This window comes from Delphinus delphis, chromosome 15 (genome assembly GCF_949987515.2).
Source record: "Delphinus delphis chromosome 15, mDelDel1.2, whole genome shotgun sequence".
NCBI lineage: Eukaryota > Metazoa > Chordata > Mammalia > Artiodactyla > Delphinidae > Delphinus > Delphinus delphis.
In genome coordinates this window covers 37,430,518-37,443,123 of record NC_082697.1, presented here as the reverse complement: position 1 = coordinate 37,443,123, position 12,606 = coordinate 37,430,518, and the positions used below count along the sequence as shown (strand labels likewise).

Below are 12,606 nucleotides of genomic sequence, written 5' to 3'. Positions count from 1 at the left end.
GTCATGTTTAACTTACGAGATCACTGACGGCCTCTTAAGTCTTCAGCACGTTTATTTTAGAATGTTCTGGAACCTTACTAGATCGGGTGGTCTGCTTTGCCTAGGAGTTTCCTCCCCACTCTCTCCAAGTAGCTTAGTGTGAAGACATTAAATAAAAGGGACGGGGTGCTCTCTGGAGGCCCCTGCTTGATAAAACTGCCCGCCGGATTCAGAAACAGTCCTGACGGAGTTAAATGTTGAGGTGCCCAGTGTATTTTCTCAGGAGGGGCAGGGAAGCCCGCAGAACAGTGCTTGGCGGTGGCAGTACTTTCCTTCGTTTGCTTACCTGTGTTTCTGTTTGCTTTCCTTTCACAGATATTAATGACTGTGAGAGCAACCCCTGTAAAAATGGTGGTACCTGCATCGATGGTGTCAACTCCTACAAGTGTATATGCAGTGGTGGCTGGGAGGGCGCCTACTGTGAGACCAGTGAGTTCAGGGGTCCTTTGGGGACAGACAGCTCTGGGGGATGTGGGCAGGACAGAATCCACATGGGAAGCCTTTCTTCTTCGTGGAAATATCTGGGAGTTGGACCCCGACAGTTCCTGCCCTGGGACGGCATGGCCTGTGTCCTATTTGCATGTGTTGATGCTGACGCCAGCCAGCGGGAAGGAACTTCTGCGGAGGAGCTCATAGAATTAGACCCTGTAATTAGGATGATAGATATCCCCACTTGCAGGAAAAGTGATCATCTTGCTGTTTGGGTTGTCCTTTCTGCCCATCTTGACTTTAACTTCCATGGCCTGTCGGGGGCTCCTTTATTCCTGGGAAAGGGTGACCGTGTTTAAGTCCCCGGGGGTCTGCTGGTTTTGAAGTGGGCGCGGAAAGCAGGGGCTGGGGGTGGAGAGATGCGGTCCTTAGGCGTCACGGGGCGTGGATGGGCTTGGGAGCGTCTTCAGCCGGCTGTCTCCTCTGATTGCAGATATTAACGACTGCAGCCAGAACCCCTGCCACAATGGGGGCTCGTGTCGCGACCTGGTCAACGACTTTTACTGCGACTGTAAAAACGGGTGGAAAGGCAAGACCTGCCACTCACGTAAGTGGTGGCCGGCTGGGATCCTGCCCTGTCTTCCGTGAGCAGGGCCGACCAGGGGCTCACGCCGGGATCTTCTCCTCCAGGTGACAGCCAGTGTGATGAGGCTACGTGCAACAATGGTGGCACCTGCTATGATGAGGGGGACGCTTTCAAGTGCATGTGTCCCGGAGGCTGGGAAGGAACGACCTGTAACATAGGTACCTTTCCGCCCTCCCTGGGCCTCACAGGGGCCGTGGGCCTGTGAGCCTATGACTGTTTCCTGGGACCTGGTTTCTGCCCCTCCAGACTGTCACTGGATCCTGAGGGGAGGGTGGCCTTGTCTGCTCTTGTCTCATAGCCCGAAACAGTAGCTGCCTGCCTAACCCCTGCCACAATGGGGGCACCTGTGTGGTCAACGGCGAGTCCTTCACGTGTGTCTGCAAAGAAGGCTGGGAGGGGCCCATCTGTACGCAGAGTGAGTGTTTCCCCTCCCCCGCTTGCCACCTTGAACTCTCTGAGGGCTGCAGGAGTCCATCCTGACACCCCCAGGGACTGGCAATGGAAACCAGAAGCAGAGCTGTTTGATGTCTGCTTCTGCATCACCTGGGTCTGTTCTAATGACTTGATGGGATGCAGCCCTGACCTGGGCATGAGAAAGTCGCCAAGGAGATAAGTGGAGACAGATGGCGTCGTGGTTCCCAGCTCCGGTCTGACCAGCAGCCTGTCTCCATCCATTCTCACACCCCCTGCCCACCCCACCCAGGGCCTCTTCCTGTGTACATGTGTCCCACGGTGAATGGGACCAAGTGTGGTGTGGGCCTGGTTCCAATTGAGCAGAGGTCTTAAGCTCCTTCTGCCGGTGTTAACGACAGCTTTATCATCTGGGTATTGTGGAAATCACTGGTGTTTTGACTTAGGGCTAAGAAGGCCTCGCTGTTAAGTTGTCTTTTTTTACTTTGCAGATACCAATGACTGCAGTCCTCATCCCTGGTAAGCACGGCCACCTTTTAAGCCGGCGCTTGCTTTATTGTTGGCTGTGACACGTGTGGGCGTCTCCTGGGGATCTTGTTTAAAGTGCAGGTTCGGAAGCAGGAGGTCTGGGAGCTGCTGCACATTCCTCCTCTCTGACAGGCTCCCAGGCAATGCCGATCCTGCTGGTCCGCGGACCACACTTTAGTCAGGTTGTGTCCTCATTTAGAGCAGTGATTCTCAACCTTGGCGGCACGCGAGGATTATCCAGGGAGCATTTATAAGTTCCAGTCCCTGGGCTGCAACCGAGACCTGTGATATTAGACTCTCTGGGGGTGGGACCCAGGCATCAGTGTTTTTAAAGCTCCCAGGCGGTGGTGCGTGTGAGCAGGGGTGAGAGCCGCTGATCGTAACTGGCATGGCTACCTTTGAACTGGCAGGGGAAGTGGTGGACTGGTGGTGACCGAGGGGTCTTTGCTTTCGTAGTTACAACAGTGGCACATGCGTGGATGGAGAGAACTGGTACCGCTGTGAGTGCGCCCCCGGCTTCGCTGGGCCCGACTGCAGGATAAGTAAGGACCACCTCCGACTGGGTCTTCCCACTCCAAACCCTCAGCCTGAGAGTTTTCATCTTTAAAATAATTATGGCCATGGTTCTAAGTAGCCTTGACGAGTAATCTCCTGCCTCCAGCTGGGATTAAGACGGCTCTGGCCGGCCCCTCCCTGGGGGACACAGCCCTCCTTGCTCTAGGGGAGAGAGCGTCAGCCACAGAATTTGGTGATTAATCTACTCTGAGGTCCTAAGGAAAGAGTGTGCCTGTCCCCGTGACTAACATGAAATTATGGGCAAGCGGACGTTGCCACATCCATGCTGGTAGGGGACAGAGCTAAGGCCACAGAAGGGACTGGGGCTGCGGTTTCCAGGCCCCGGTGAAATGATTAAACAAAATGGAGGCAGGCAATGCAGTTCTTCAGGAAGTTCACAGTTTATTCTTTATTTTGAGCCTTTTCCCTACTTTTTTTTTTACATGCCCTTTCTTTTGCCAAAAAAGGTGATAGATTAGTTGTACTACTTTTGTGTTCTTGTCCCTAAAGTATTTAAAGTTTTACTGGTCCTTGAGGTCCCCAAGTCTGGGACTTCAAGAACTACTAGATGGGGGAACTGTGTATCTGTTTCATGTTTCTGAATCGGGCGTCAGCAAATTATGGCCTGGGGGCCAAAATAAAGTTTTATTGACACACAGCCACACCCTTGTTGATGTCTAGGGCTGCTTTCATGCTGCAACAGAGTTGAGCAGTCATAACGGAGACTACATGGCGTGCAAAGCCTAAAATACTTACTAGCTGACCCTTTTCAAGATCTTTGCCGGCCCTTGTTCTAAATTGTACTATCAGAGAAAAAGGAACCTCAGTTAAAAATTGCTGCTTCCCCATGTGATTCTCAGCTGTTAGAAATCAGGCTAGTGGTGGTCCTTGCGGGGCAGTGACTGGAGACTCTGGGAGTACTGATGATCTGTTTCTTTATTTGGGTGCTGGTCATGTGATGAAAATGCGTTAAGCTTATACTTAGAAAGCTTATCTGTACGTTTTGTCAGTTAAAACTTAGAAAAACGTTGCTGCCTCCCACTGGGGCCTAAGCTCGGACTCCATTTTTCCTAGACATCAACGAATGCCAGTCTTCACCTTGTGCCTTCGGGGCAACCTGTGTGGATGAGATCAATGGGTACCGGTGTGTCTGCCCCCCAGGGCACAGTGGTGCTAAATGCCAGGAAGGTAAGTGGGCCGGGCCCAGCTGCCCGTGTGTCCTGCGGGCTGAGCGGGCACTGCAGTCACTGTTTTGACTGTTCGTGAATGGAACTATGCTCAGAGAACACGGAGGGGGGACATCCACTTGGGACCACAGGGAAGGGGAAACCTGAGGGGGGGCAGTCCCTTGAAAACAGCGTAGCTGTTGGTTTTAGCTAGCTGTTGCCACAACTATGCTGTGTGACAACCATCCCCGATCTCCGTGCGTATGACAAGTATTGGTGTTGCTCGTGGGCACAAGCAGAGCGATGGATGCCTCGGCTTGGGTGCCCAGGTCTGTGTGCCACCCCATCCTCCTTGGACCAGCACTGTATCCAGGGCATGTCCTTTCCCTGGCAAACAGTAGGCTCTCAAGGGGCCAAGCTCACCCAGGAGAGACTCTGCTCACATCGCATCCCAACGCACTGCACTGACCAAAGCCGGTCACATGGCCGGGTGCAAAGGCCACCGGGGAGGGAGGGATGCTTGCCCATCGTGGGAACAACTGTGTTGTCATGGGGCAAGGGGCAACAGGTGTAATCACTTCCCGACAGTCAGGAGTGAAGAATCAGGAGAACTGTCTCCAGAAAAGGCAACTCCTCCCACTCACGAGTCTCCACCTCAGTTTCAGGGAGATCTTGCATCACCGTGGGGAGCGTGATACCTGATGGGGCCAAGTGGGACGATGACTGCAACACCTGCCAGTGCCTGGACGGGAGGATTGCCTGCTCGAAGGTAGGCGTGGCCCCAGCCACCGGCGTTCTGGTTCTGGAACTGCCAACGAGCGTCTCCTGAGCTCTACTCTGTCTCTGCAGGTGTGGTGTGGCCCCCGCCCTTGCTCGCTGCACAAAGGGCACAGCGAGTGCCCCAGCGGGCAGAGCTGCATCCCCATCCTGGACACCCAGTGCTTTGTGCGCCCCTGCACTGGTGTGGGTGAGTGCCGGTCCTCCAGCCTCCAGCCCGTGAAGACCAAGTGTGCCTCCGACCCCTACTACCAGGACAACTGTGCCAACATCACGTTCACCTTCAACAAGGAGATGATGTCGCCGGTACGGAACACCTTGCTGGCTTTGGAGAGGTGGGGTGTGTCTGCTTGCCCTAAAGCAGGGGTGTCACGAGCTCGGATCTCCTCCTCCTTAGCCTAGATTCTTGTCTTACACCAGAGCTCAGCTTCTGAATATAGCTTCACTTTCAAGCAAACAGCAGCCTTTTTTCCTTCCGCTCTTTTACGTGTGTGTGGATTTAAAAATCTCGTTCTAGGGTCTCACCACAGAGCATATTTGCAGCCAGTTGCGGAATTTGAATATTTTGAAGAATGTTTCTGCTGAATATTCAATCTACATAGCTTGTGAGCCTTCCCCTTCTGCAAACAATGAAATACACGTGGCCATTGTGAGTATGAGACCCATGCACGCTTAGTTGTTCGATTGCCAAGTAGCTCAGAAACTTCACTTAGCCAGTGTCCAGATGAGCAGATACATTGAAGGAGATCTTGACATACACGTGTGGTCAAATAATTTTGAATGAAGGTGACTGTGGAGTGTCCCTGACCCTCTGGTCTGATGAGTCTTCCTTTTCCAGTCTGCTGAAGACATCCGGGATGATGGAAACCCAATCAAGGAAATCACCGACAAAATTATAGATCTTGTTAGTAAACGTGAAGGGAACAGCTCACTGATCGCCGCCGTTGCGGAAGTGAGAGTTCAGAGGCGTCCTCTGAAGAACAGAACAGGTAGGTGGATGGGGGCAGTGGTCCCTTTCTGTGAGGACTGTCACGTCCATCTCATCGATAAGACCAATACAGGGCTTCCCTGGTGGCGCAGTGGTTGAGAGTCCGCCTGCCGATGCAGGGGACACGGGTTCGTGCCCCAGTCCGGGAGGGTCCCACATGCCGCGGAGCGGCTGCGCCCGTGAGAAATGGCCACTGGGCCTGTGCGTCGGAGCCTCTTGCTCCGCAGCGGGAGAGGCCACAACAGTGAGAGGCCCGTGTACCGCAAAAAAAAATAAAATAAGACCAATCCAACCAGCGTCCAGTAAAACCTCCAGGGTGAGGAGTTACTTGACGGTTCCCTACTCAAGGACCCCCCATTTTTAACTGAGAAAACAGAGGCCATCTGACGTGACCAAGGTCACATGGCAAAGGGCAGAGGCGGCCCTGACTTGTTCCCCTGCCTGCAAGCTGTGCTCCGGCAGGCGGGCGCCCTTTCAGGCACGCATTGTCTCTGGGTCCCGGGAAGAGCATGGCTGTGCCTTGAGCGTGTGTCTGTGCGGAGCCTGTCCTGTGCTCCGGTATCGGGGGACAGCCCGTCCTAAGCACTGAGACACGGGTTTGATAGATGGCTCGATGGCCCCGCAGGATGTCCAGAGTCCCCCATGGATGCCCCGAGCATCACCGTTCTAGTGAAGCGACTTGCCGGGCGCAGGACCACTGGGGGCATTTGAACTGTCCATGCCGGGACCCTCTTGCTGATGCTTCCGAAAACCGGCTCCTCTAATGAGCTGCCTAAGTAGCCAGACTCCCCGTGACCGGCCCAGATGCTGCTCCGCGCCGAGGCGGGAGCCTCTACGGGCTGCTGCTCAGCCTGGTCTCTTCAGGGATGCTGGGAGGTGACGATGTGTGGTTGGGAAAGGGACTCGTCCCCATGCGCCCTTCTTAGGGACCAAGGACAGGGGAGCCGTGGGCGCGGGACTCACGGGGGTGCCCCTGCCTTGCAGATTTCCTGGTGCCCCTGCTGAGCTCGGTCCTGACCGTGGCCTGGGTCTGCTGCCTGGTGACCGCCTTCTACTGGTGCGTGCGCAAGCGGCGGAAGCCCGGCAGCCACGCGCGCTCGGCCTCTGAGGAGAGCACCACAAACAACGTGCGGGAGCAGCTGAACCAGATCAAGAACCCCATCGAGAAGCACGGGGCCAACACAGTCCCCATCAAGGACTACGAGAACAAGAACTCCAAAATGTCCAAAATAAGGACACACAACTCGGAGGTGGAAGAGGACGACATGGACAAGCACCAGCAGAAAGCCCGCTTCGCCAGGCAGGCCACGTACACGCTGGTCGACAGAGAGGAGAAGCCCCCCCACGGCACGCCGGCCAAACACCCGAACTGGACAAACAAACAGGACAACAGAGACCTGGAGAGCGCGCAGAGCCTGAACCGCATGGAGTACATCGTATAGCAGACGGCGGGCGGAGTCTGAGGGCGCCCGGGGTTCCTGAAGCTTCTCCAGCTGTCCTGTCGTGTTCCGGTCCCAGGCTGTCCTTGACGTAGAACCCCTGTGTTAATTTAAGTTCTGACAAGCTGGCTTACACTGGCAATGGTAGTTTCTGTGGTTGGCTGGGCAGCACTGCATCGCACAGCTATGCAAACACCAGGCCCCGGGGCCCCGCCCCTGTCGGATCAGGCTCCCAGGAGAACACCCGGCCCCCGAGGTCTCCAGCCTCCACTTCTGCCAGATGTCCCGATGGTGATGCAGTCTTAGGATCATAGTTTTTATTTATATTTATTGACTCTTGAGTTGTTTTTGTATATTGGTTTTATGATGACGTCCAAGTAGTTCTGTATTTGAAAAGTGCCTTTGCAGCTCAGAACCACAGCAACTATCACAAATGAGTTTATTATTTATTTTTTTTATTGTATTTTGTTGTTGTTGTTGGGGGAGGGGGACTTTGATGTCAGCAGTTGCTGGTAAAATGAAGAATTTAAAGAGGAAAAATGTGTCAAAAGTAGAATTTTGTATAGTTCTGTAAATAATTCTTTTTTATTAATCACTGTGTATATTTGATTTATTAACTTAATAATCAAGAGCCTTAAGACATCATTCCTTTTTATTTATATGTACGTGTTTAGAATTGAAGGTTTTTGATAGCGTTGTAAGCGTATGGCTTTATTTTTTTGACCTTATTTTCTTATTACGTGTTGCCTATAAGCCAAAATTAAGGTGTTTGAAAATAGTTTATTTTAAGACAATAGGATGGCCTTCTGTGCCTGGAATACTGGTGGAGTTGTTTTTTTTTTTTTTTTTTTCGTACGACGTCAGATGTTTAAAACCCCGACTGAGGCAGTTTGAGAGTTAGTCTAGAACAAGTGTTTTTTTTTTTTTCGTTTTTTTTGTTTTGCTTTAGACTTGAAAGAGACAGGCAGGTGATCTGCTACCGAGCAGTTTAAGGGAACAAGCTGAGCTATGACTAAACGTAGCCAAAACGTGAGTGGTTGAAGATCATTAAAGATATCAAATTAATTGTGTGAAGTTGGAAGCACACCAATCTTATCTTGTAAATTCTGATTTCTTTTCATCATTCGTAATGTAAGACTGAACCACTTGTAGATTTGATTTTGTGTTGTTATCTACTGCATTTAGGGAGTATTCTCATAAGCTAGTTGAATACTTGAACCGTAAAATGTCCAGAAAGGTCACTGTTTAGATTTGCCAGAGTCCACTGCCTGCCTTAAGTGAGGAAATCAAAATGCTATGACGAAATTTAAGATCAAAAAGACTTATTAAAAACTGACTTTGTCGGTTCACCGTTAAGACCGTGAAGATCCTTTGTATTGCCCTCTTAGTGTTATACGAACATAAACATACATCTTTGATGTGTTGTTCCTGGCAATAAATTTTGAAAAGTCATATTTATTAAATTTTTTTGTACGAAAACACGGACCAGTGTGGCCTCTTCTGAGCTTACGTAGTTCTGCCTGGCTCTGCCTTGTGCCTTTGCCAGCGCCCTGGGTCTGTCCTGGTGACTGGGGTGTGAGAAGTAGGCTGTGCTTGACAGGGTCCCCCCTCAAGAACGGAAAGCCTTTTCAGCCATAACATTCTCGAAACCCCGAGGGGCTGCTGTGAAGCTGGAGCTGTGAGCCCCGTCTTGGGGGCCTAGATGCCCTTGTTATTCGACAGCAAGTGTGAATACTGCTTGAATAAACACCACTGGATTAATGGCCTGCAGTGTGGACTGAATTGTTTTGAGCACTTGCGGGGGAACGCCCACCGCAGTAAAAGGGTTTTAAATAGCTTGGAATTGGTGCTGGGGGATTAGGAGGGAGACTGGATGCTTTCTCTTTTATTTTCCCCTGGCTGTTTGGATGAATGTGGATGTCCTGCCGTCACTGCAGACCACACCCTTGTGGCTTTCGTGCACCTTGTGCCTCTGGGCTGGTCTCCGCAGGAGGTGGTGGTTACAAGCTTCTGGGGTGAGGGCCCTTCTGCCCCTCACCACCTTGCTCCTAGGGAGTGCGCGAGTGGCTGGCCTCCCGTGCACCCTTGGAGTGCCAGAGCCGGGCTGCTCCTACCTGTGAAGGGCAGGTGAGCTGTGGTTGTTGCTCGTGGCCGCTGGGGCCAGAGGCCAACAAGCCTGCCCCACATGGCGGGGCGGGGTAGAGTGGGGGAAGCTTTGCCTCTGGCATCTCGGCACCGAGGGATGAACCACCAGTGACAGGCATGTGGACAGCTTCCAGCAGCTTTGAGGAGTTGCCAGGAGTTCCCTCCTCTGGTTAGGAAGCTATAGCTTACCCTCCTCGGAGCTGTGACACCCAGGCTGTCACCCCCCTCCAGTCTTCATAGTAGAACTCCAGCTGGAGTGACAAACTGAGCAGAGGAAAAGCTACGGGGATGTTTATCTTTCTTCATTCTTGGGAAGCTTCTCTTTCTACCAGGCTAGGAGGTGTGTCCCGATGGGCATCTTGGTTAAGAATGGATGGCGGGTTGAAGTGTCCCTGGTTCCTTGTGCACGAGTGGAGGCCATCAGGGGAATCAGTCCCCTGGTTCCTTGTGCACGAGTGGAGGCCATCAGGGGAATCAGTCCGGGACAGTTTTGGCTCGGGGAGGGAGCGTGAAGGACCTGGACCGTGACGGGTCTGGGTTTCCACGATGTCTCCCAGTCCTGGAACAGGCCCCGTATCACTGCTCTGCGGGGCTCAGGTCAGAGGGAGGGAGCAGTGCTTTCCCGGTACAGACCCGACGAGCAGGACAGTCTGAGTTCAAATGCTACCTTGCCCTGGTGGTTAGTAAACTTGGATTCTGCAGGACCCAGAATTCCCTGGGTAGTTGCCAAAGTTTTCTTGTGTGCCAAGAAAAAAGTTTAATGAGCCTCTGCAATTCTTTATTCCAGGAGGGAAGTGATCTTGTGATTGTTACTTTAAGGAGCCTTCTATGCAGGACACGCTGGGTAGTGGAAAGGATGAGATGGTCTCATCTGGACAGGGCTCAAAGCCACGACCTTGGTCGTTAAGGGAGGTGGTCCCCTTTCTCTGGGCCCTGGTTATCCTGGGGGCAGGAATGTGCAAAAGAAGGGACTTAGAACCTTCCCTATCCCCTGGGAATGTTCTGTGCCCTCTGTAAGCAGGCCCTGGAAAAGGAAGAATTTTCCGTCCAGAAACATGGCTAACTAGAACTCCAGCATTAGAACACATATATACCATGAAACTCCGGGAAAGCATCAGCTCACAGTTGGGTGCTTTAGGATGGGACACTGTCCTGGGATTCTAGACTTATGTAATGCAGAGTTAGAACAGGGGGTATATCTTGACTAAAAGCCCAGTGAGACTGGGTGATGAGCAGAAGCGGAACTTGTAAGCTGGGGAGGGGGTTTCTCTTAAATACAGAGTCCCAGGCCTGGCCCATGATTCATAAGTGGGGCCTGGGAACCTGTATTTTCAACAAGCTGTCCCCTCCTCCCCCAATCCTCCCTGGTTTAGGTACAGCAAACTTTGAGAACGGCTTCACTAAAGTACTAAAGTACAAGCTCTTCCATTAATTACAAGGTTTTTCCTCCTTGTTAAACTGAATTAAGTATTCTGGAAGCTGGTTTGTTGCTCAATTGCCACCTGACATCATTTTTAAGTAAATTAACGACACCGCCCCTTGAACAAGTTGTGGTGTAAGAGCTTCATTTTATTGGCTGATCTGAGGGGGTCAGTGAGTCAAAGTTAACTTATTTGGTAATATTTCTTAGGTAGCAAAGAGCCCAAGGGACCAGATTGTGGGTTTCCCACATTTCTGAACGGCATACACCTGTCGACCCCAAAGTGAGCAAGTGTGCGGCTAAAAACCAGTTAGTTACCTTAAAAGAAAAAAAAAAATGTCCCACCGGCCTGCAGAGGTTTGCGACTTAGGCTGAGCAAAGTTCCAGCAAAATTTCCGCTTCGACGGCGGCTTTCTTTCTTGCCTCTACTGGGAATGAGAAACAGGAGTTCAGAGGTTCCCGGGCTGGGAAGACACACAAGTACTGGGTTATGGGAAGTCTCCTCCTGCTAATGTGTATTTATACTTTGTAAACTCTGATTCATCTGAGCATTGAAACAGAAATCTGCTTCCTGAGGTTCTGTTTTTAAATAGATAGTTTGCAAAAACAACAATTATTTTTCTTAACATTTTTTTTTCCATCCCACAAGCAGCTAAACATGCCGGCTCGGGCTATGTCAGGCTCCAGCTATGCCAACAGACAGCTTGGTCATCAGAGGTAGAAGGGTGCCCCAAGGCCGTTCTGTGGGGATCTGGCCCCAGAAGTCTTAAAAACAAAGTTTAGAAACCATTCGGGCAATCGTGTTGTGTCACTTTAAGTACTTTAAGTCCATGAGATATTCCTGGGTCTATTAAGAATAACGAATTTCCCTTTGTGAACAACTGCCTTCTGATGGTGGTTAAAAGTAAGGGCAAGTGGGGGTGATGCTCGCAGGGCTGTGGGTACCGCTGCCTGGCACAGACGGGCCTGCACACCTGCATGGCACCCTCTGAGATCGTGTCACGAGGGTGCGGCTCCCTGGCTTTGGACATGAATTCTACCTGTGTCACTTGCTCCCACATGCCGGGCACAGCCTCCTGGCTTACAGTGTGTTTCTTTCAAGTCCCAGGCAGCTTTTACAAGTCTTAAATCCTGTATCATTATGCATGGGCCCCGTATTAACCTGTGATATGAAAGTTGGGGAAATTAACTTGGAGAGTAAAGGCTCTTAAACCCAATGAGAACCTTGAATGGAGGCCTCCCCGCCGCCCCGCCCCGTCCCCTGCAACTGTCCACATCAGGGCACCCAAGGGTTGAATTACTCCGAGAGCAAAAGCAGATGCCAGCAACATGAAAGTAACAGCTTTGTTTCAAAGAGAAGCTCTCCTGGCAGGGACAGTGGGGCTCCTCCACGATCCCCAGGGGAACACAAGTTAGCAGCTGGCTTCCTAATGACTACTCAGCGCCCAGACGGGTTGGCCCCCGGCTCTGTTTTGCACCTGAAGAAGACTGAAAAGCTGCTTTACTTCATCCTTTCTGAGAAATGTGCAGTTGAAAAGCCTTCATTGGAGACTCGCCCGGGTATTAATGCAATCGGTGACCTTACCAGTGAAAGGATCCACCCCTCCTTACTTTCCCAGAAGGGGAAGCTGAGGCCTAGAGAGGATCGGGGACCTGTCCCAGGCCACACAGAGTTAGCGACAGCCAAGACTAGAACCTGGGGCTCCTGCTAGCTGGGCTGCTGCGTTTTCTGCGTCTTCCGGGGATTTGCCAGGTTTATGTCCAGATCCTGCCCTTGATGTGATTTTCAAAGGTAAAGAATTGGGAGATCAGCAATTAACAAAAAGGGGGGCCGCAGGAAGCTGCTGTAAAGACAGTGGCATTGAACTGAGCTGTGCCTCCTCTGGGCTTTGCCTAGAAAGTGACATCTTTATAAATCTGTGATATTTTCCTAACCAAAGGCAGATGAAAGCGCATCCCCTTTGGAGGTGATTTCCTTGTTCTTGGGCAGCTTCACACGTCCTTTTTAGTTTCTGCTTCATAGAATTAGAAGATGAATCGCAGGAAAAGAGGCTCAGAAAGGA

General features: G+C 51.6%; 1 protein-coding gene across 1 annotated transcript in view; it reads left to right on the top strand.

Annotated features, from left to right (window-relative positions):
- Nucleotides 1-8,743, top strand: part of JAG1 (jagged canonical Notch ligand 1) — a 35,585-nt gene extending 26,842 nt beyond the window's left edge. The window contains exons 15-26 of the mRNA XM_060031237.1: nt 355-468; nt 962-1,075; nt 1,159-1,272; nt 1,413-1,529; nt 2,017-2,044; nt 2,510-2,595; nt 3,683-3,796; nt 4,434-4,543; nt 4,624-4,857; nt 5,069-5,200; nt 5,390-5,540; nt 6,524-8,743. Of these exons, the coding sequence (XP_059887220.1) occupies nt 355-468; nt 962-1,075; nt 1,159-1,272; nt 1,413-1,529; nt 2,017-2,044; nt 2,510-2,595; nt 3,683-3,796; nt 4,434-4,543; nt 4,624-4,857; nt 5,069-5,200; nt 5,390-5,540; nt 6,524-6,981 (1,772 nt within the window). The 3' untranslated portion in view covers nt 6,982-8,743. The remainder of the gene's footprint in view (nt 1-354; nt 469-961; nt 1,076-1,158; nt 1,273-1,412; nt 1,530-2,016; nt 2,045-2,509; nt 2,596-3,682; nt 3,797-4,433; nt 4,544-4,623; nt 4,858-5,068; nt 5,201-5,389; nt 5,541-6,523) is intronic.
- Nucleotides 8,744-12,606: the final 3,863 nt, after the last annotated feature.